Below are 23,494 nucleotides of genomic sequence, written 5' to 3' on the forward strand. Positions count from 1 at the left end.
AAGAGACCAAAAAATTACATCTTTAGAGAAGTGATGTATGACATCAATGCTGGGGAGGGGAAGAAGCTATGCTGTGATATGTGGTCAGGAAAGCAAATGTACCATACACAATACATAATGTTGGGCCAAGCCCTGAATAATGAATGAACCTTTTTGAACAGAAATTCCTACAAAATAAATATTTCTACCACAAAATAATTTACCACCAGAACAAAACCATATGTAACATCATGCCCTATACACAAGTTCTGGCTTTGAGGCACACTGAAGCTGAACTTCTGTTCTTTGCCCTTACAGGACCTGTTGAGCATATAAGAACAGCCACACCAGATCACACAAAACAATCTACTGAATGCACACCCTGAATGTTGTAAGGGGCCACATCTGAGGAGCAATGCAACACCATAGCAAACTCTGTAGTATTTCCCCAACACTGATATTACAGAGATTTTCAACTGCATTTTTATTAACTAAAAGTACTGACTTTGCATTTAATAGCTGTGAGTGAATTTCTTTTTCATTCATTGAAAAACTGAGATTCAAGGAATCTATATTTATCTTGCATATACTTTAACAATCTGCAATGCTCTACATCACAGAGTACTACAAGTCAATCAAACATTGAAGTATTACGTCCTTTTATCTGTTTTAAGCTTGCAATCAATCACTTTATTACTGTACTGTGTAACATGGCAGCACATTATGCTAACAAAAATGTTACAAATTATTATACTCAAATGTCCTCATCTGCTCAAATGTTTCTTGTACACAAGCCATTTCACAGTTTTGGTCATGCTTATATTCCTTTTCTTAGCCTTTACAGTGCTACTACAGATCTCTAGAAAAGGAGGGGCCAGAACGGCACAGGATATTCACCACAAACATTGGACGTGATTTATATAATCCCATAATGACTCTTTCTATCTGACTTCAGTCCATTCCTAACAATTCTAATGGTCTACTTGCTTTTATGGGCAAACCTTTTTACTGAGTCACCCATTAAGACCCCAAGTTCTCACTCTTGAATTTTAGTAGTTAGCTCAATCCCACTATTGGAGGAGCCTAGTCTCCAAAGCTATTCAATGTTCTCCTTAAAAATTAGTACAATGAAGTAGAATGAACACTTTGAAACTGTGCAGGTGACAAGTGCTAAAATACTTCTGTAGATAGAAGTATCTATCAAAAAGGATTTTTATAAACACTTCAAAGTGATTTTTGTAAAGTAACAAAAGTTGTAAAAACAAACTCTATTCAGGAATCCATACAGAACAACTGATTTCAAAAACAGTGTTGAGAAGAATCCTAAAAGATTACAGCACACTACAAAGAGAGAATGAGTCAGTCAAGCCATGTCTGCAAAAAAAGCACCACTCTTTCAAGCTGTACAAGCATGACTGAAAAAGTCACTGTTCCTTGTGCTTGGGGACACATGAGGCCCCAAATGAATAACTATTTCTAGATCATGGCACTAGAATTTCAAAAGATACAAACAAATTAGAGAGAGTAGAGGGACTTATTAATAAGAAGATACTAGACGGTTTACAGAAAGAAATAAATGAATGCAACTTCAATGCCTGTGATAAGCAAAGGAGGACAAAGTAAGAGTCTGCAGTCACCATACAAAATTTACAATGATCAGTAGTTCTGTTTCCTCTCCCAGTTCAATAAGCTAACCTCATTTGCATCAAGGATAGTTTACATTAGGCATCAGGAAATCTTTCAGGACACAATTATATACTGAAACACACACTGGAATTTTCATCACACTAGGTTTTCATGAAAAGATTATACAAATATCACTTGAGAAGACAACAGGAAAACGTAACATCTCAGCACACAGAGAGCCAAACAAATCTAATAAATAAGATGATAAAAACAAAGCACTAGAGAAAGGGAGCTCTAATTCAAATGGAGACTCTCATCTCCAACAAGCCAGAAGACAGATGCTGTGAAATAGAAGTAACAGCCACTAACAGCTGTATTATTGCAGTACTGCAAACTACTTCCAAGAACTGTTCCTCATACCAGAAGTCTGTATGCTTATGGTGGCACGGTACAGGGCAACATGGCTCAAATTACCCCCTCTGTCACTGAGTTCTTGGTATAAATTCATTACAGAATATGGTAAGAAAAAGTAATAACATTCTAAGTTCAAAATACACTAGAATTCACTGTCAGAAGTAGTCTGGATCCCTGGAACACTCATTACAGCTGATCACAACTGTGATCAGTTTTATGGAACAACAGAAAAAAAAAAGAAAAATGCCTTTTGTTTAATCTAATTTTTCTAACTTAATTCTAAATTAAATTCAAACTCCCTACTTTATTACTACTATTCTTTAAAAATTCAGAAGATTTTTTGGGGGGGTGAGGTGGGAATTATTTATGTTTCTAATATCTACATTGCTCCTGGTAAAAGCAAACCACTTCCTCAGCTATAAAAGCCCAAATATATTTAGAAAGCAAATTCCAAGCTTTAGGAGTTTGGTAGGCATAATGAAGAAAGCAGTGGTGAGGGGGGACTTGCACCTTTTGCGAAGATTAAAAACTGGGATTATATTTTTTCTTTGCAGATGAGACAGATCTATTTTACAGGCTGCCTTATAATACGAAACTTGTGTATGTTGAAGTAAAACATCATTACCGGAAATAACTGACAAGTTATTTACAAATTCTGACTCCAAACAGCATATTACGTTAATTATTACACTTTATCACTATAATAATTTTGAAGAGCAACTTACCTAAAGTAAAAATCGACAATATACACATGTAAAACTTACCTTTGATGTGCGGTTTAAATAAACTAGCAAATGACATGCAGGAAATAATTATAATATTGCTAATAATTGAAGAAGTTACAGGAAACCATTTGAGTCTGCATTCAAGCCCATTTAAGTCAACTGAAATAACACTGTTGAAATAAGTGAGATTTAGATTGGGTGTTTTGAATTGTTCTAAGAAAGCAAGTAAATTACCGTATTTTCCATAGTAGTTTTCCTCATCTCTATCCATGTTACTGTACCTGGATGAATTGAGTAAGCTGTCTGTGTGAGATACCAACTGTGTACTTCTGTGTTGCTGGCTAGCACACTTTCCCCAGCAAGCAAAGATACATAAAAATACTACCTAAATAGATTTAAAAATAAAGATGATTGTCAAGGACTTCTCCAACCAGAACAGAAATTCACAAAGTAGGCAGGCCTTTCTGTGAATAGAAAGTTATCACTCAGTGCCTTGTCCACCTACCCAAGCCAGTCTGTACAAAGAGGAATGACTCTTATCAGCTTGTATTAACCTACACTGCACATGCAGAAAGGGAAACAGCTGCACCTGAATACCATTAATGAAATAAACATATGGAAGTCAATAAAACCGAAAAAAGATTCCTGATGATTTGGGAATTGAAAATAAGGTTAAACACTCTTAGCTGCATTTTTGTAACCTGTGCTACTGTGACAGTAAATCGTCTTTACATGCAACAGATGGCCACATCTTTCCTCCTCTATACATATGACTAGCTCCCCAAAGTTCAAGTCATATAAGTCTAAAATGTAAACTGTCTGCTGTATACTGCATTTCCAGTCTTGTCAAGTAGAAATCGATCTGGAGAAGCAGTCATCATTTACTCAATTATTTCTTAGTAGAATATACTTTTTGTATTTCTGCACAGCACAAAAGTGCAGAACAGAAGAGGTAACGCTAGAAGGTCTCAGCATTGTTACATTGATACTGTAATGTTTTTATAGTGAAACGAAGCACAAGGCATTACACTCAGTAGGTGAATCTGAAAGCCTGAGGCAATCTCTCCTTTGAAGCCACAAAGGAACAGAATCTATATGGGGTGATCCTGAGCAGAATGAAATTTCCATTCTCTGTGGAATATGATTAAAACACCAATTGCAGAATTTTGCAATGAGAAATGTGTACTCTTGTATACGCACTCCTAAGATACTGTACAAGACACGGCTGAGCTACATGCTGGAACAACAAAAACAACACTTTTAAGTCAGCCCTGTCACTGCATAGTACACAATGACAAAGAATAATCTCATATGATGTTTAACCAATGATGCCTGTGATATGAAGTCAAAGCCCATTTTGTTATTAGAGAACTCAGCAGCAATGTTCTAATGTTTACCGAATTAGATATTTAGCATAACCAGTAACATGCTGAAGATGTAGATTGATCTCCTGCAAAATATTGACTGAACCCTGGTACTTAACCACTTCCCAAGACCTCCTGTCATTCTTAGGCATATAGGAAAAAAAAAAAAAAGAAACTAAGTGAGGCTAAATGACTGATTTTACTGTGCTCCTATTCAAGTTTGCACCTCTGTGAAAGGCTGCTTCACTAAATCTCAATATAGTAAAGGAAGAGAAGGCACTGAACAGACAGTGTTCAGTGCAAGCAAAAATGTACACTAACTAGCATCCATTTGGTCAGCAATATGTTACTCAACTCCAATAAAATGCTATTTCTGGTTTGATAACTATTAGTTTCTTCAGGTTTCTTCCCTAGTGTTTGGTCAACAACTACACGTGCCAGTGACTAGAATTGCTACCACTTTTAAAGAGAACAGTGTTTTTATCAGCAAGCTGTTGGATCTGCTTGTGTAGGCACTGCTCCCCTCTACTGGAGCACATCAGTCAGTTCAAGTAATTCAAAATATTGCTAGAAAAGGCCTCAGCAACAGTAAGACCTCCGCGTACTCAAGCTGCTAATTGAACGCTCAAAGATGCAAGTGCACAAGACAAGAAATTAGGCTGCTAACAAATGCATGGAGTGTAGCAGGACTGAAAGACGTTCATCCCAGTTATGTTTCTCCAAAAAAAAATCACATGAAGATTTTGATGTTTCTGCCAATCTGTTCTCAATAGGATTATAAAAAAATCCCAACGCAAGTTCCTGCAAAACTGATCTATCCCTTTCAGAAGCAGAAACTTCTTGAACATACATAAAAGCCTAAAATTTTCAAAGTCTTAATTTTGCAAAGAATCCAAATAAATATTTGAAATGTACTGCTGTTTAGTGGTAGTCAATTTAATTGTACTTAGAAGATTTTTTAAGGCAAACTCAAGGTACACTTTAAGCTCAATGCAATACTCCTTATGCAGACACAGCCTAATAATCCTAGTAATGTAAAATAATACATTTTTACTGTAAGACATACAAGCGTTGAAGTAGTCTAATAAGTCAAAAGGTTGACATTAATACAAAACCAATTCTTTCAGTAAGTCTTGTACCTGATTTACTGGCATACTGGGGCTTTTTTCCTCTTTGAAAGATACAGGTATAACATTTCTTATAATATCATGTGTTGCATATAGGTAAAACCTTATAAAATAAGGGCCCTGTTACCTTTGTAAAATCATGGCTCAGGCCTGCTATTTTGGCTAAGAAACAAAGGACTACAGGAAAGCGACTCAGCTGAAATGGAGGTAGAAAAATAAGTTATATAACCATTATGTGTTCACATCACGGTTTATAGCAGTTGGTTGGATTATGTTTGTTACATTTGAAAACTATGTAACTGACAATGGGGTAACTGCTTAAAAAGGTCTGGTTTTTGCAATAAAGAGACTCCTTTGCACCTGCCTGGGGACCCTGCGTCGCTTTGCTTCATATGATCGCGCACACATAAATTGCAACTATAATAAAAACACACTTATGATTCCTCTCCTGTGTAACAAATCACACTAAATGGTAGCTGCCTTTGAAATATCTTTTATATGCCAGCATAAGTTTCTGGACTGCCATTATACTACTGATACTGCCTCATCACTTGCAAAAAATGGAAAGGTGAAGAGGGAAGAAGAGTGGTAGACAAGATAAACAAGTCACCTCATCACTTAGGTGTCCTTTTCTTTACAAAGCTGCAAAGACACAGATCTCAACGTGCAAGTCAGTTTCCACCCACACTTAGTCCAAATTTCAAAAGTGACTGCTGCTGACTTATGGAGAAGCTGAGGGCATTCAGCACTGCTCACAAACCAAGTGCCACTGCTGCAAGTCTTACCACACGACAGAATAAAGGAAGAGGGGGTAAAAAACACAACACAGTGAAAGGCAAGGGTTTAAGGTTTCAAGCAGACCAAACCACAGTGTACTATTTAGTTTTACCCATCATTCAGACTCCTTTGTTTCCCAAGAAGTTCAGGGCATGTGCACAACATACAGAGAATTGCTCAGGAATCTTGACTGTTCAGTGGAGAAGGCTGACCGTTTTTCTACTGTGGTTCAAAAACCAAGCACTAAAAAATCAAACTCTAATAATAAAATTATCACTGCAGTCTCCTAATTAGCCATGTAGCTGAAAAAGTATGATGTATTCCATGTCATAGCACAAGACAAAGTGAACAACAACACATCATATTCCCAGATGACTATCAGTCCAAAGACTGTGCAATATTTTTTCCTGGTGGTGACTGTACAATTAACATGCTGTTAGCATGTTCATTTAACATTAGAAAAAAACTTCATCAGCATGATATAATCTCATGCCAAAGATCCACATCTAATTCTCCTAATATTAGTGACAGCATAGACTATTAGGCTAGTATTGAAACATACAACTTGTCAAACAATTATCCTCAGAAAGGGGACTGAAAATGTATACAGTTAATGTATGACAAGCAAATTATCAATGAACTACAATTCTGCCATGCAATCAAAAACACTAACAGCTAGTGGAACTTTTACAGTTCTCTGAACAACAAACAAAATATTCCCAGCAGTTTGGGTCACATACAGAGTTTTATTACGGTTTCCATTTCAATGTGTTTATTAGCTGTTCCCCCAAATTCTTCTCTAGAGCTGAAAATGTCCGTTTGTTTTTTTTTTTCCCCAACTTCCATTTCTTTTTCTTGTTCTGCAGCTAATGCAGCAACAAGTTTCATGGAATATCCAAGCAAAGACACAGCTACCAAGATACTTCTGAAATGATATGATGTGTGGGAAGAGTACTTGTCTGCAAACTCAACTATTCTGCAAAATATTTTTTTCAAAGTGAGGCTGGGCCCAGGAGACTGGGTGAACTCTAGAACAAAGCAAGTTCTGTCTGTTAGTTATGTTTGATGTAACTGTTTTGTTAAATATTTCCTTTCCCCCATGCTTTGATGTATTAATCCAGCTAGAAAGGGCTCTCGATCTTGCAACACACTCTCATGCTTTAGAAAAACCAGCACCTAAAATACAGCCTTGATGATGCTTTACCCAGAAAAAGGAGTCTTTTGAAATAATCAGATGCTTCCTACCAAGGATCAGAAAATGCCAGTTTTCTGTTTCTAGTCTGCTTTACTCCAGCTGATCTAGAATGACAGATGGCAGTTTACGATAATTTCTCCAAGCAGAGTCTCTAACCCCAAATACTTTATACCATGACATATCATTGCAAACTTTTCTAGTTATTCTTATGCAGTAAAATGCTGCATGCAGATACCATACCAAGACTTTTTCTATAAATCACTAAAATAGCACTTTTATAATCTCAGAGGGAGGGTGTTAACATCAGCATCTACCATTTATAATCACAACACAGCACTGTTGCTACTGGGAAAAGAAGTGCAACTATACATGGTTTTTTTACATATAAAAATGCCAGGTGGATGAAACAAGAGCTGGATTATTCTGGACTTTGTGTACACCATCTATCTGCCACTATTTTATTTGTACAAATGCATTCAACTACTTTGGAAGGAAGAGAACAGCCAGACTCACAACCTTATGAATAAACTAGTGTCTAATTCACAAAAGCCATGTTGAAACTGCTGTAATCAGAGCCTTGACCGCAATGCATAATTTTGAAGATGTGTCTTTCTCTGTATACCAGGCCTTTTCTAATAGCTGCGTATTAAACCAAGAATGGTCAATGGTTGCCTATAGTAGTTTAATGAGCTGGCTTTTTTTTTTTTTGGAAAGTTAGATATCAAAATCCTAATGCAACATGTTAGTGAAATGTCCAATATAAAATTAACATAGCTGTCACATGTCTCAAGTTGTTCCATAATTCCAAAATTTGCCAGTCAGTATTACTGACACAATTCGCAGAATGCTAAGATAAGTTTCTATCCTTTCCCTTCCCTCCTCCCTGCACAGCCTTTTTAAACATTTAAAAATGCAGCTTGTGTCTTGAAGACAATGAATTGTCAAGTGTCCAAATTTTAAAGACAATTTCCTCTGTTTTATTTCCCCTTATGGTTCTTCATATCTCGGGGACTCTGCCTGGTGTGTACTACCATGTTACTGATGTAGCAAGGATGTACGACACTTCCACTTCAGCAGGAAGTGCCTGCTGAGCACATTCAGAAACTGGCAAATTCACTTTTACAATTAGGACCCCACTTTTAAGGAACTGTATTCCTGCAGGTAAACATAGGAATTTGAACATAATTTTTCAAATTCTGTACACAATTAAAAAATGTATTGGAAGGGACCCTCAAGGATCATCGAGTCCAACACCCAGTCCTACATAGCATCATCCCCAAGGGTCATACCACGTGCCCAAGAGTATTGTACAAATGTTTCACGAACTTTGTCAGGCTTGGTGCTGTGAACCTTTTCCTAATACCCACCCTAAACCTCCCCTAACACGACTTCAGACCATTCTTTCAGATCCTGTCACTGGATATCAAAGAGAAGAGATCAGTGTCTGCCCCTCGTCTTCCCTGCACGAGGAAGTTGTAGACTGCAATGAAATCTCCCCTCACTCTCCTCTTCTCCAGGCTGAACAGACCAAGTGACCTCAGCAGCCCTTCATACAGCTTCACCATCTCTGATGCCCTTTGTATGCTCTCTAAGAGCTTAATATCTTTCTCATATTGTGGTGATCTAAACACACAATAGTCAAGATGAAGCCGACCAAGTGCAAAGCAGAATAGTACAATCCCTTCCCTTGCTCAGCTGGTGATGCTGGGCCTGATGTGCCCAGGCACTGCTGGCCTCCCTGGCTCCAGGGCACTGCTGACTCATACTTCAACTTTCTGTCAATCAGGATCCCAGGATGCTTTCCATAGCACTGCTTTCCAGCATCTCATTCCCTAGTCTGTCCCTACACCCAGGGTTGCCCATTCCTGGTGCAGAATCCGGCACTTGCCTTTGTCAAACTTCATATGGTTGGTGATTGCCCAGTCCTCTAGCTTGTCTTCTGGTTTTTCATTAACAACAACAAAACCCCCATCACTACTATTACAAAATTAAATGAGTCTGGTACCACAATCAAATGGAAGGTGTAAAATAAGTAAGATAACATTTTGCTCCAGTACCAGTTATGATTTATTGTTAAGGGTAAAGCAGACTATTAATAGCCTTTCACAATTCATTTTTGGGACTAAGAAAATTTATACCACTAAACCTTTAGCACAAGGTTCAAATTCCACAAAAAGTTTACATCTCATGGACTTTGGCCTTTGGTAACTATAATTTTTGGTAAGATGGACTCTTGGTCCTACATCATTAATTACTCCAAAGTGCAGACTATTCATAGATTTGTCAATATTTTCCATTAAGAACTAAAAACAAATAACAATTTTAAATTGTTCTTTTTCTTCCTATTGATTCTTATACTAAGAAGCTTTTACTAGAAAACAACTATTCTAACAATCTATTTAGACAACAATCTATTTAGAACCTTCAATTTAAAACTTATATTGCAAATTTAGATTTCTTTTAGATGCAAACAGAATACTGGAAGTGGCATTACAAATTATGTTTTTCCTTCTAGTGAAATAGAAGCATTTGAGTATGAGCTTTGTAGCATAGGTCAGTTCAAAACCAAAAAAAAAATTAAATGAGAGTATTCTGTAAAAGAAGTATATACACAAAGTTCTGGTTTTAAATATAACATTAAGAAATTACTTTTTTTTTTTATCGTAAGCCAGATATACTGATCCACTCAAGACAAACTACCGTCTCTCACCATTTGTTTTTCAATAGAATATACAATATATCCACTCCCACAGTCCTTTATTCTGAGGGAAAGGGGGCCACAAATTTACGAAGCATGGTCTTACAAAGTAGCACAAAGTCTCTGGGAAAATTGTCCCAACATTTAAATGCACAGCTTTCAGAAACTCTTAGCCCTATGGTCTATGAGAATCTGGCATGGGAACTGCACCCAGCTATGATGGCTGATTACTAGAGAAGACAGAAAACCATCAAGAAAATATCCCACATATAGCTTGGCGAATTAGAAAAATTTTAATCAGTTTCTTTAACAAGTCCCTAGATGCCATTATTGTATGACAAGCTGTTGCAACACGTTTTCTGTGGGTGTCACCACCATTCTCCTTACATCCCGTATTTGAAATAAAACCATCCTTTTGCTTAGAGAGATTGAAAAACTGGAAGTAAACCAAGACATTTTCTGCCCTAGTTCAGGTCTACGCCTCAGGCATCCCCTTTTGGTGCACATCCGAAGTGAGAGAAGCGCTAATGCCAAGCCCTACGAGCTCTCTGTTCTGCCCCAGGCCTGGGCTCAGCACGGCCGCGGGACGTCCTCCGTTAGCCGTCTCTGGAGAAGCTCCGGAGCAGCGCCGGGGAGGCCTCAGCCGGAGCTGATCCCCGAGCCGCAGCTCGGCCGCTTCGCGCTCCGAGGCCACGGAGCCGTCTGACCCTACTCAGCCCACGCGGCCCCTGACTGCTCTGCCCGCAGCACCGGCCCAGCCCCAGCTCTGCCTGCCGGCCTCGGGCTGGCGCAGCCCCGGGCTCGCTCGGACCTGCTGGCGTTGGTGAGCACCATACGACAGGCCCTGCCTGCCAGCCCAACCCCGGCACTGGCGGCCTAGCTTCCAAGGCAAACCTTGATCTGGCAGCAGGACGGTTACATAGAGAGTGAACAATTCATATTTATTAAACAACAATGTCACACAAGTCCAAGCATATTTAACATTAGTAAAATATTTTACCTCAAAAGAATATTCTCCACAACAGCTGAAGGGTTGTTTCACCCAAACATTACTGAATACCAATAGATCATGTCTGCAAAGCAGTGTCTGGTAAATTACACTACATAAAGCTGCACAATTTAACATATGACATGTGGATAGTTCAAGGCATTTCCAAAGCTTGAAAATGTCTTATTTTGCCTTTAAAAAGGGCATTCTTTGAAGCAAGCACCCACAGTTTCACTCAAAGTCCCGCTGCTCAAATGTGACCAACTTTTGCACTTCGTTACTAGTATTCAGTATGATATTAGAATACAGAAATAAAATGGGGATTTGGTGACTCATGACTATTGCTACTGTAACAGGTTAAATTTTATGTTTATTTAACATTGTACATAAAATGCATTACTATTATGAATGCCTGTCTTTTTGTACAGTCTCTGTACAGCATACTGTCTGATATAATGAACAAAGCACCAGCTCTCCCTGGTTGTTTCTGAACCATTAGATATGCACTGACAATTAAGAGTTTGTAAGGCTATGTTAATTAGATGCAGTATTTTAACATGCAGACACATTTTCATTTATTTTTCCTTCATTTCTGAGACTTCTGCCACTTACTGTAGGATGTGCTCTGTAGTCTTAGCAGTGTTAACAATGGCTGTGTGTCTGAAACAGTGAATATATTCTCTAAATTATAATACAGGCAGATGCAATTTAATAATATATTTGAGCAAATAAAGTTGCTTAGAAAGGGTCAGAAGCCACCCTTTATTCCAATTTTTTCACTTATTAATAGAAACAGACTTCTACTGTATTCTCTATTTTGTCTTCATAAAAGATAATACTTCATAAAGAAAATACTCTGGAATCAAAAGCTTGACTTTACACAAAGCCTACTGTGTTCTTAGACAAAAGAAGAGGACTGTGACTATTCATGTTTTCTGTTTCTATAGGCTTCTAAAGGAACAACATATTATGCTAAGTTGATCTGCATATTTGGAGCCAGGTTCTATTCCTAGGACTGTTAGCAAATAAACAATCCACTGTAAGTTACAGGCTTTTATTCCGCAAAGGGACTTCTTGCCATTTCCAACATACACAATTAATGAGAGATTTTTACACACTAAAGCAGAAAACAACGTCTCCATACATTTCGTTATTAGGTATTACAAAAAAGACATTATTAATTGAATGCTGATCTGAAAACTGTTTGAATAATTTTGTATGTAAGAGGACTAAGTCTGGAAAATTTCAAATTAGCTAGATATCTGTAAAAACTGATACACAGCGACTTCTAAACTTGTACACAGACTGACTTGCAATGCTACTATACCAAGCGCTATGCATTATGAGAAAAGTCTTTCTAGGAAACAACCCATTTCTTGCAGAAGCAGGTGTCAAGTGAGTGTCTAAAGCACAGAACTGGCTCAGATTTCCCCTCCATTTCAACAGAAAAATACATTATATGCTCATTTAATAAGACTAGATTTATTATAACTTGTTTGAAGATTTTCCATTTTGTGATGGGTAACCTAAACCTAATTTGGAACTTGTCTTCTATTGCTGTTGGTGTATCAATTTAGAACAAAACCACCGAAAGTATAATCCTAGATGTAAATCCACAGACATAGTAGCATAAATAACAGTCCTGAATGCTCAGTCTAGACTGAAATTATTATATGACTAAAGCCCATAGATATGTGAATCATTAGATGTGTACCAGCTATATGCAGAATTAATGAAGATGTGACCACAAAAGATAAAATCCTCTGGGAACGCTTCTTGTTGCTCAAAAGAAAGGGTACTCAGTGATAACCAAGCCCACTATCTGCTTCATTATAGGAATGGACCATGGGCCTTCTTTGCATCTTAACAAGTGCTCAGAATCTAAAAACTGGGCATTTGGTTAAATACAGATGCTGAATCAGACCCTCACTGTTTTCTAAGAGGGAGGAGATATTGTTACAGACTTCACAGCAGCTCCAGAATACGACACACTTGTTATACATAAACAACATGAAAAGTGCATTCCACCTGCTGGAGGGAGAGAGAGGGAGGAAGGAAGGAGAGAATCACAGCCCACTGTAGATACAAACATTTAATGTGAATGTTTCACACATGAATATTTAACAGACTGACAAGTAACTTGTGTAGAAGAAACATCTCAGACAAATCAAAAGCAGACCAAAATAGGAGGCAAAAATTAGAGTTGTGAAAAAATATGAGAAGATGGAAGCCGTATGAATAAGAATTTGGTTTACTCTGATGAAAGATCAGAAAATTCCTTCCCAGTCTCAGAAGTAGAACAAGTCTCACCTCCTTACAAAAAGTCATAAAGTCTCACAAAACGCGAGCATTTTACAGTCCTAGACTCAGCTTTATGCACTGCAGATGTACCTTAACATCTTGAGAATAACAGTAAGCAATAAAATCATAATGTACACAAGAACTTGCTGACTGGAAGTTCTGGTACTATTTTCTCAGCTAAAACGGCTTAATATTAGGCCCAGATTCCTAGAAGTTAATCGATGGTTTAATCTCCCACTCATTCCTAGAAATTGATGTCATATATTTGGTAAATATTAATAATCACATAAATTTTAACTGGAAATTAGTTTCTGCTCTTATATGTAACAAGATTGTAATATCCTGTGAAAACTGTGAAATCCTAGGAACTGGAAGCAAAGTAAATTTTGAAAATTGAGCTTTTAGCTTTACAATTTTATTGCTGAATCAACTCCAGTGCTTTTTTCTTAGGGTCATCTGGCACTGTAAAGAATAATCAAGAAATAGTATGCTACTAATAAACAACTAATACATTGTTATTATTGCTGTTGTTGTTACACATCTCCATTAAAACTGCAATTTTTGAAGTGGCACACATTAACACCCAAGTTACTTACACTTTTCTTTTCAATGTATGAAGCCAGTTGCTAGTACACAGATACCAAAGAGATGGACTGAAAACACGTAAGCTTAACACTCAGCTATGAAGGTACTGCTAACATGCTTTTGCCACATGGAATTTATAGCAGTAAGGTTTCTGTGGCTAGTGCTCTTGGTGCCATGAAGAATTCTACTCTGTCTTTCGCAATGGTGTTCTAAGCAAATGCCCTCAGGATGCCATGTACCTGGAGCCAGTGCAGGTCACAGCACTCTTTTTATGGCCTTCAGATACCGTGCTTAAACTATGTAGGTAATGCCTACAGAAGGCATCACCACAGGACACCTAATCTCACCTCTTGAGACCTTGAGGGAGTTGCACATCAACAGAAATGTTATGGTCTGCAGTCTGAATTTTCTTTCTCCAATGAGACACCACAACATAGTATTCATTGTGATGAACCTCTGGTTGATGCAAACAAAAGGTGTTACAAAACCGAAGTGGCAGTTTGTAGAGGGAAGATTTCACAGTGCATGCTTGTACCCTACTTTTTCCTATGTTTCGTTAATCCACCTATCTCTTTAAAGAATGGAAAGTGAGGAGAAAGACATTATAGCTGTACTATATTATGTATAAATGCAAAATATGTGAATTTATTATGAGCACTCACTAAATATTCCAGATCTCTAGAGACGCTAAAACACCCCAAATTATTAACTAGCAATTTTGCAACAATTTAATTTTACCTACTGTTTGTTTCCATGTGTGGACTGTGAGCATACACATACATAGATTTTAAATTTTAATTGGAAGGATTTTTTTCTCTGTGACTCTAAAATGCAAGATTTTAACACTCCAAGGTGACATGTGTTCACATGCTATTGCATAATAACACTTTTTGTCACCTATATTTAGCCAGCAGGCTACACATATCCTTTCCAGTTGAGCAGAAGTGACTGCTCTGTTAAGAGAGCAATCCCTTTGTAATAGGGACATCTTCCTGGAATTCTTCTGGCTAAAAAATAAGTAGAATACGTTCAAGGATTTGTAAGTGCTATTTCCACTATCTGTAACCTCCAATGTTCCAGGTCCTGTAATCTGTTTCCTTCTGTTCTGTCAATGTCCTTCAACCCTCATTTCCTAGTTCACATTCTTAAGTAATTCTCCATCCTGAATCCCAAATTATTCTCCTTTCTCTTTCTAACCACATTTTTATTACCATTCTGCTGCCATATATGAAATGAGACTGCTCCTGAATGACAGGCTTCCATTCTGTTCACCCTTAGAGATAAAAATGTTTTATACATTTTTAATGTGAAGAGCTGGTCCAAAATCAAAAGGCCATATAAAAAGGTACATAAAGACCAATCAAATAAAGGGACTGCTGCATACTAAATCTGCTTTCTATATCTGAATACATAGCACTAATTAAATATCTCAGTGAGCAGAAGCATTTGGCTAGCCTCGTCTGAAGTGGTGTCATTTACACTACACCATTGCCCATTAAAACAAAATCAGCTCTTCATGTCCCCTAAAACATTTTGCCAGCCAAGAATCAATGCGTTTTGAAGCCTGTCACAAAAAATAACTATGAAGAGTGACATCAACATTCCAACAATACTGTAAATTATAAACCAACCAGAAACTAATTTGAAAAAAGAGATATTTTATAGAAAGAACCCTATGTTGACAGAGAGATCAATAAAGGGAAATGCCAAAAAAAACCAGACTTTATGTTACAAGAAGAAAAATACTCGATATACATTCCTTTCCTGTGTATAATACAGCATTACGAATTTGAAACTTGAGATTCTAAATCTTGCAAATCTTTTTTAACTTCCACAATTAAAGACAGGTATCTGCATGTATTCCACAGGAAAGGGCCCAGGTTATGTTTTTCCTGTAAGTCGAATGAGATTTGAACTAGTCTGAAATAATGGTTCAGAAACTCCATCTTTCTCTACTGCTTCTAAATTGTACCTTCTCTTTTTTTTTTATAAGACAGATGGGGTTCTTAAAGAGCAACCTAAATTCGTGTGGCAATTACTACAGAATTCCAAGAAAAGCAGCAAACATATGCATTAAAAATAGCAAGAAATTTTGAATTTTTCTCATGCTTTAAGCAGAGAAATTCTCTCATGCATTCACCTCATGCCAGAGAAACTGATGCCAAAGTATCAGAAGTTTTTTTACTGCCCTTTTACTATTTTCTAGAAGGTTTTCTTTACTCTAGTAAACCAGTTTGGGCTCACCTAAGGTGAAGAGAGTAATCTATAAACTGGACTAGAGGCGTAAATAAAATGAAAAGAAGCAGTTGTATGGGATCCTGTTACAAGCAAACCACATGGACAGTAATTCAAAAGTTGAGATCACTGTCAATAAGCCAAGAGGAAAACAGGACTGGTTGACAGATACACTTGCCTGGTGGGAGAAGCTCGGTTTCCAATCTCAGAGTACTGACTTCATGCTAAAGAGCTCTCAGAAAAAACAAAACAATCAAATAAACAAAAAACCCCACACAAAAACCCAAACACACAAACAAAACCAAAAAAAAAACCCCAAAACCAACTTATTCAGGACTTTCCTTGGCCTCTTAGCCAGAGCATCCTCATACAGGAACCACTCTGTTGAAATTTTTACAGCAGTAGAGCTCTTCCGAATGTTTGCCTGTTCAGACTCCCCAGTCACCTAAACAAGACATGTTATTGCCAAGACAGTATGTGGTCTGTGCAATGGCAGTGTTTATTTTTTTTGTGAGTGCTACTTCCAGGATGGAAGGACTGGTTGTTTTTTTTTTTTTTTTTTTTTTTTTTTTGTTTTGTTTTGTTTTGTTTTTGTTTTTTTTTTTTTTGTTTGGTGCTGGTTTTTTTGGTTTCTTGGGTATTAAAACAGGGCTGATCAAATGTTTTAGAATGCTAATGTTTACAACTTCTCAGACTTCCTTCCCTGTCAATGCAGCAATAGCAATATTTGTTCTTCAGCTTAAAAGGCACAATACCAGATGTCCATCTAAACTGTGATTACTGGGGCTTGATTAATGATTCAGTGGAATAAAAAAATCCTCTGGAGGAGAAAAAATGAAGTAATGAAAAAAATTGAATAGAAGGCAAGTGGAAATGGAAACAATCAGGTAAGCAAGGGAAACAGGAACAAGATGATGCAGAAGGATAAACTGAAGAACAATCTGTAGCATAAGTGTAGGAGAGTTTATAAGCCTGATCAAGTATCCAAGAACAGGAACAAATTACCCATATGTCCTTCACTGAAGACAGGTCCACCACGAGTTGCATTTAGTAGGCAATCTAAAAGCATTGAGTTAAAATGGGACTTTGGTTATCCTGACAGCTGCAGAATTTAATAAACTATTCAAAAAATCAATTTCTGAATCAAAATTTTGAATCTAAAGCACAGCAATTTTGTAATTAAGAAGCGTGAACTGAAAGAAGTTCAAATCCTAGCACGTTTTCAAGATATAATTAATATTATGACTTACAAAGAGTTGTTTCTTGAATCTTAACCATCAGCAATAATTTCTTTTAATGCACTTAAACATTTTCTAGTTAATAGTACACTCCCGTCCATTGAATCTATTTAAGTCAAACTATAACTGTAGTAAACTGTGCATAAATGAGAATTTGATAGTCACAATAAGTTATTACTTGGTCTTGATTTCTGGATAATACACTAATGAAATTATTCCTGAGTGCTAACAACAAAGACAAAACCCTAAAGATAATGAGCATGTACTGGTAAAGTGCAGAATGAGATGACAGTACATATATACCCTGAATGCTTTAGGAAATGCAATAAGGAACTTGAACAAAAGAAAATTACCTGAAACACAACCATGTGTTTTCCTATTATTAATAGACAAAATGAAGGTTAACAAATACTTTTCTTCTTGGAGTACCTTTTGTAAGAGATCTCAATCACTAAACCTAATCAAAGCTTCTATAAAAACTGAAGGGATTAATACAGATTAAATGGGACAAGTTGGGAATACTAGGACACAGAAGACTGACTTTCTAGTCTCACATGCCAGAAGGCTGCTCCAAATTGCTATTCTATTCTAAGGATGGAAGCCAATGCTTTTCAATCCCAGGCTTTTTTTGACATACCAATAGTTATCCTCAGCCTCTCTTCCTGCTTCACTACAGGCTAGGAAAAGAAGTAAAAAAATGCTTGACTTGCGGATTACTGTCCTAAAAATCTGAAAATTAAATCAGTTTGCCAGTGACTCTACAGTCTTGCAAAACGCTTTTGATATTATTTTGTGCCAAGACATAAAATAAGTCCCCATTTCCCTCACTCTGATTTGGATACCTACCCTACTAAGCCCTACTTTGATAAGCAACTTGTGCTGGAACACTGAAGCAGCTATGTGTCTTCACAGAACATATAAAAGCCATCATTCAGACTTAAAGAAAAAAAAAAATATGGCAGTGGATTGGCCCCCCACTCTTCAAATACTTCCCACCCACTAGAGAATTCAAACAAAAAAACTGTTCTACAGCGCACATTCCATCCTACTGGTATTCCCAGAATAGAAGTGTTTCAATTGTTTGGCACAGTGCATCACCAGGAATAAATACATCAAGCCAACCAGAGCTTGCATTAGGTATTAAGACCTATTATTTCTGGGATACTCTGACATTTTGTCACAATATCAATACAATTACATTTTCAATTGCTTTGAGTGCTACTGGGAAATGGTCCTGAAGCATGAACAACTTCTCACACATTCTGCAAGTCTCTCATCTTGAGCAACACACAAGCATTAAACCCTAACAAACAAGAGGCTTCCTTTACCCTATTAACATTTCCTCATCTTTTTCTAATGTGATAGTACCTGGCAACATTTTTCTTACTCAGTACTTCCCACAGAAGATTTTCTTATGGCCAAAATATTTCTTTTATTACAGATTCAGTACGTTAACTCAGCATAAGATTTGGAAAAGATTTGCAAACAACTTTCAGCTGTACAGAAAATCTGCTGGAAACTACTTTCTACCTAGTTCTATAAAACCTGCAAAACAAATTAACAGAAACACCTCCAACAACTTATTGATCAATGTTTATCTCTACTGAGGTGTTGTCAAAGAAAATGGCAGGTTTGCTTCAGGGGTCCATCATGCATTACAGAGGATTCACAGCTGCAAGTCAAGTACAAACTCCTCCTGAGAGAAATCTTATGTTCTAAATAAGATTATATTTTGGCAATCTGCAATTACCTAAAAAAAAAAAAAAAAGTTCCAATGGTGAAATATGCTGCAAATATAACACAGAAAAAAGCTTCAGATTCCTTGCTTTTTACTCATATTTATTTTGACGTAGAATTGAAACCAACAGAGTGAGAACAGGAAAACCATAAAATTCCTCTAAAACAGAGGACAACAATGAAGAAGCATGTGATAAACTAAAACTGTATTTTTGTAACAAGAAGACAGATTGATAGAACAGAGAGAAAGACAGCAATAATGAAAGACAAAGCAGATACTCCAGATGCAGGGATGATGTCAAAACTGATGCGTGTGGTGACAACAACTATACTACAAGAACTCGACATCTATACTAATAATGTGCATAAACTTTCTTTACCCTCAGAGGCAACTACATTAGCAACATTAGCAGCATTTGGTTGAGGGATTGTGTGAAATGGTCAGGAGGAAGCTGTGAGTAACCACAACATAACAACTTACCACAGCTTTTGTAGTGCAGCCAAAGCAGCAGAGAAAGACAACGTAATATATAGCTGTCATCAAATATAAACATAGCCCACAAAAATAAAAGCACATAATTTGATCTTCTGATCAAATATTTAGCTTTAATCTATCTTTGGAAAAGAAAAGGTAAGGACATGTGAAAAGTAAACCAATCCCAGTTTACTCCGCTTACTTCCCTGTAAGTGGAAATCCTGTACAAGACCATGGCAAGGAAAAGCAAACATATATGGCTTTGCCCTTTATTACACTAATCATGACTGATATCAAAGTTAAAATGCCCTACCATCAGGAAAACATGTTTTAAGATAGCGCCCAGCTATGCCAAGGGTTTGCAAGTGCTCATCAGGTCTGGGTGAGAGGATGAGCAGACAGGCCAAGACAGTGCAAGCTTTTCTGAAAGGTCAAAAAAAGCACAGCTATACCGACTAGAGTCCTACCCTTCCCCAAGTGCTCTTGGGGTCACACAGTGAGAACAGAAGCTACTTCCTCTTTCATTTATTATGCAGGCTACAAGCAGAATGTTACCCATAAATAAGTGAATCTTTCCAAATGCAGAGCAGTCTATATTAAGGACCACTGTCATTCAGTTGCCCTTGTTTGGTCGAGCAACTACAACTTATTATTTTAAAGGCAAAATCAATACAGGCCAATTCAATTCTTTAAAGCAAATTCACTGCAGGATGCCTTTTAAAGATAATCCTTGGTACAGACATAAAAGTATGATACTTTGTCTTAAAGTATGACAGAAAATGGTTAGACAACACATTTCAGCGCAAGCCTATTAAGACTAGTCAAAATGTAACAAACTTTAATTCCCACATTAAGTGTAATACTATCATTAACTGATCCCACTAACTGAACTGACCCAACAGCTTAAAACAAGTCAAAAAACAGTGACCAAAAATACATTAATTGACCATCCACATCCCCCAAGAGTCACTCTGTGGGGAAAAAAAAGAAACACTTCCCCACACAGTTGCTTTATCATGCCATCCTTTCTTACAATATTTTTCTTACACTTTTGAGGGAGACAGAACATAAATAAACAAGATTTGTAGGATTTCTCATATATCTTATTCTGCCAGTGGTTACAGTGTACATAACAGGGAGGAGTCTTGGAAAAAAAGTTGGGGGGGTTTATTGTTTTCTGCTTGCAGAGCCACAATTCCAGGTGTACTATACAACTTCATTGATTGTCATTGGCTCAGAATTCTAGTGCACTTGTTTATTTGTTTTCCATCTCCACTTATAGATTCACTTGATTAGGGGTTACTTTCACTTTGTTAAGAAATTTTCTCTTCCTATTCTGCTTGTCAGTATCCCTAACCACTCATTCACTACCAACAGATTTTTGATTCCCTCAGTTGAAAGGAAAACCTTTCATTATTAAAGGATTGGAAGAAAAGGCCAAGTTTCCAGTAGCTGAGCTCTCTTTATTATCCTCTCTACATTTCCAAAATAAGCTTCCAGACAGCTGCCAAGATGGTTGTTTTCCCTCAGACTGGAGACCAAAATGGTGGCTAACCTCAAGCTTGTGGACTGGTGTTACATGGCTCTTGCCACAACACTCAGTCATTTGGGAAAAACCTATCAGTATAAATTAGAAAGGATCTGCTCTGCATGAACTGCATAACTACAAAGAGAATATAATGTAACATTATGTTACTTGCTTTCCAAATGAAATTATGTATTCCTAGTTATAATAATTCTGTTAGCAATATATATATACATATTATATACATATTTACTTAAATACTCACACACACATATATATGTGTGTGAAAGAACTGTATTATCTCACAAACCCTACACAAACCTTTAAATTACTTATGGGGGTAAATATTATAAGAGTTCAAGAGTATTGGTCACAGGGCACATCACTTCCCTGTTTATAGCAGTTGCTTAGATGCTAGCACAGATATTGCATTGTACTGAAACCAACAAAAAGGCACATTCATAGATACAGCTTATTGCCTTTTGTCTGACAGAATAAAGCAACACAGCATAGGAATTATTTCTCATTCTGCCAGGGGGGCGGGGGGAATCTAAAAATAAATACTGTATTTTGCTACACTTAGCTAGTTTTTAGCAACCTGATCACATCCAAGAAATCATTACTCTTATAGAAAAATATTAATTATGAAAAAAGTTAATTTTAATGTAATATCCCGTAAAATAATCTTATATAATAAATACGAGAGTTATTATTCCACATATTCATTTATTTTAAAGTATACTGACTATAAAGGACACTTACTCAGCTACCAAATTTCACAGCACATCAGCTTGTACAAGTCCAGATCATCTGCATGCAATAGATACTCACTTTCTTCTTGATACAATCAACTGTGCAGAAGAGATAATTATGTGGTATCCCCACCCACTCATGTTAGAGCTCCTCTTTCTGGTGAAACATATTCCTAAAGTACAAATGGGTTCCCACTCTTACCACATCAGAAGTACACACTAAATAATCTATTTTAACAGATTATCTATTGATTTAAAGGAGGTACAAGCATGGGACTTCCTGCTGAAGAAGTAACCCACCAAACATCTTTTGGGAAGCTTAATAAGTAGTGCTCTTTATGGAGAGGATCATTTTAAGCAAAACTTCTTTTTCTTGGCAGATGTCAGAGGTCAAGCAAAGACATCATTACAGGTTTTAGTAAAACAGAAGACCTTTGACATCAAAGTGACGGCTCAACAGAGTACCTTCAAAGAGTACAGTCACTTCTGCAGCTCTATTCGGCACAATCTAGGAGGGAAAGGATTATTTCATTTAGGTGAAATTAGGCTGGAAAAATGCAAATATCCCTTAGTTAGAAGGAACAGTCAGATGTATCCCATCTCTGCCCATGAAAAGTTGCCCATAATTTGTATGGACATGTGGACAGCACTGAATTTCTACATCAGCAGTAGACTCTGTGGGATTATCCCACAAGAGAGAGATTCCCTCCTGGCTACTTTTATTTCTGGGTGCTTATAGCATCCCAGCTGCTGCAAAGTGCCACAGCAGATTAATTTGATAAAAACTCTTGATGCTTCATATGGATTGCAGCTCTATTATTTGGAATGGCAGGTATGAAGCTATTTATATCTATACCTGGAGAGAACTGAATTCCAGAGACTGGAATTCCAGTACCATAAAAGCTTGGTATCAACAAATTTAGACTGACAATATGAAAAGGGGGGGAAAAAAAGCAGAAGCATTCACATAAAGTTTAAGTTACACAGGTCTTTTGTCCAAAATTATACTCACTGCTGGGATCTGTTGCCTAAGAATACTTAGATATCAAAGACATCCACTTAACTCTAACAGTCACCAGGCATTTATTTCTTGTCATCCTAGCAAAAATAAAACACAGGTTTATTATAAACTTTTTTTCCCCCACAGTTACTTATTAGACTTGTCACCACTTTCCCACACCATCTTCATGGACTTTGAGTCCTGTGTATCACACCACCTCCCAAGTAAGTGCTCACAGAAAATAAAGTTGAAAGGAACTTTGAAAGGTTCTTCTGTTAGTCTTCTTCCAGGATTTCTTGGGTACTTCTTCACTGTTTCTTCAACCTCTGACTGAAACACCTTCTTCAAAGTCCCAAATGATTCAGTACAAGTTCCACATATGGAAATCTAAACATTCAGGTTCACTTATATGTTGTACAGTGCATAGACATCATATTTTCCCTACCTTCACTGTAACAAAGTAAGGTTGTTAACAAATTTGGGTATTTATCTTCCCTGTATTAAACAAATCAGAGTATTATTCCATAAAACACACCTTGTTCCTAACCTCATAGGAAAGCTCTTACATTTATGTGCTTTAATAGTCCTAAGTTAATGTAATTTACACTATCCCTAGATGCTTCTGTATTATTTTATTAGACAACAATATTATGTCAGACTCCCTGACATAATATCCAAATGCTAAGGAATCACATTAGCAGATTTTGTAAGTCTGACTGCCTCTGAGCCAGATACTAGTAACAGGAAATTCAA

General features: G+C 37.0%; 1 protein-coding gene across 6 annotated transcripts in view; it reads right to left on the bottom strand.

The window, feature by feature from the left end:
* The window catches only part of SLC44A5 (solute carrier family 44 member 5), a 64,013-nt gene that overhangs the window by 35,063 nt on the left and 5,456 nt on the right, over positions 1 to 23,494 (bottom strand). Inside the window, exons 2-3 of one of the 6 annotated variants that reach the window (XM_064429262.1) lie at positions 22,806 to 22,839; positions 22,207 to 22,249 (exon numbers count right to left, since the gene is read on the bottom strand). The exons of the other annotated variants lie outside the window; for them this stretch is intronic. Coding sequence (XP_064285332.1) covers positions 22,207 to 22,249; positions 22,806 to 22,839 — 77 coding nt within the window. The remainder of the gene's footprint in view (positions 1 to 22,206; positions 22,250 to 22,805; positions 22,840 to 23,494) is intronic. 6 annotated transcript variants of the gene reach the window in all.

The sequence above is a fragment of the Passer domesticus genome, chromosome 7 (assembly GCF_036417665.1).
Source record: "Passer domesticus isolate bPasDom1 chromosome 7, bPasDom1.hap1, whole genome shotgun sequence".
Taxonomy (NCBI): Eukaryota; Metazoa; Chordata; class Aves; order Passeriformes; family Passeridae; genus Passer; species Passer domesticus.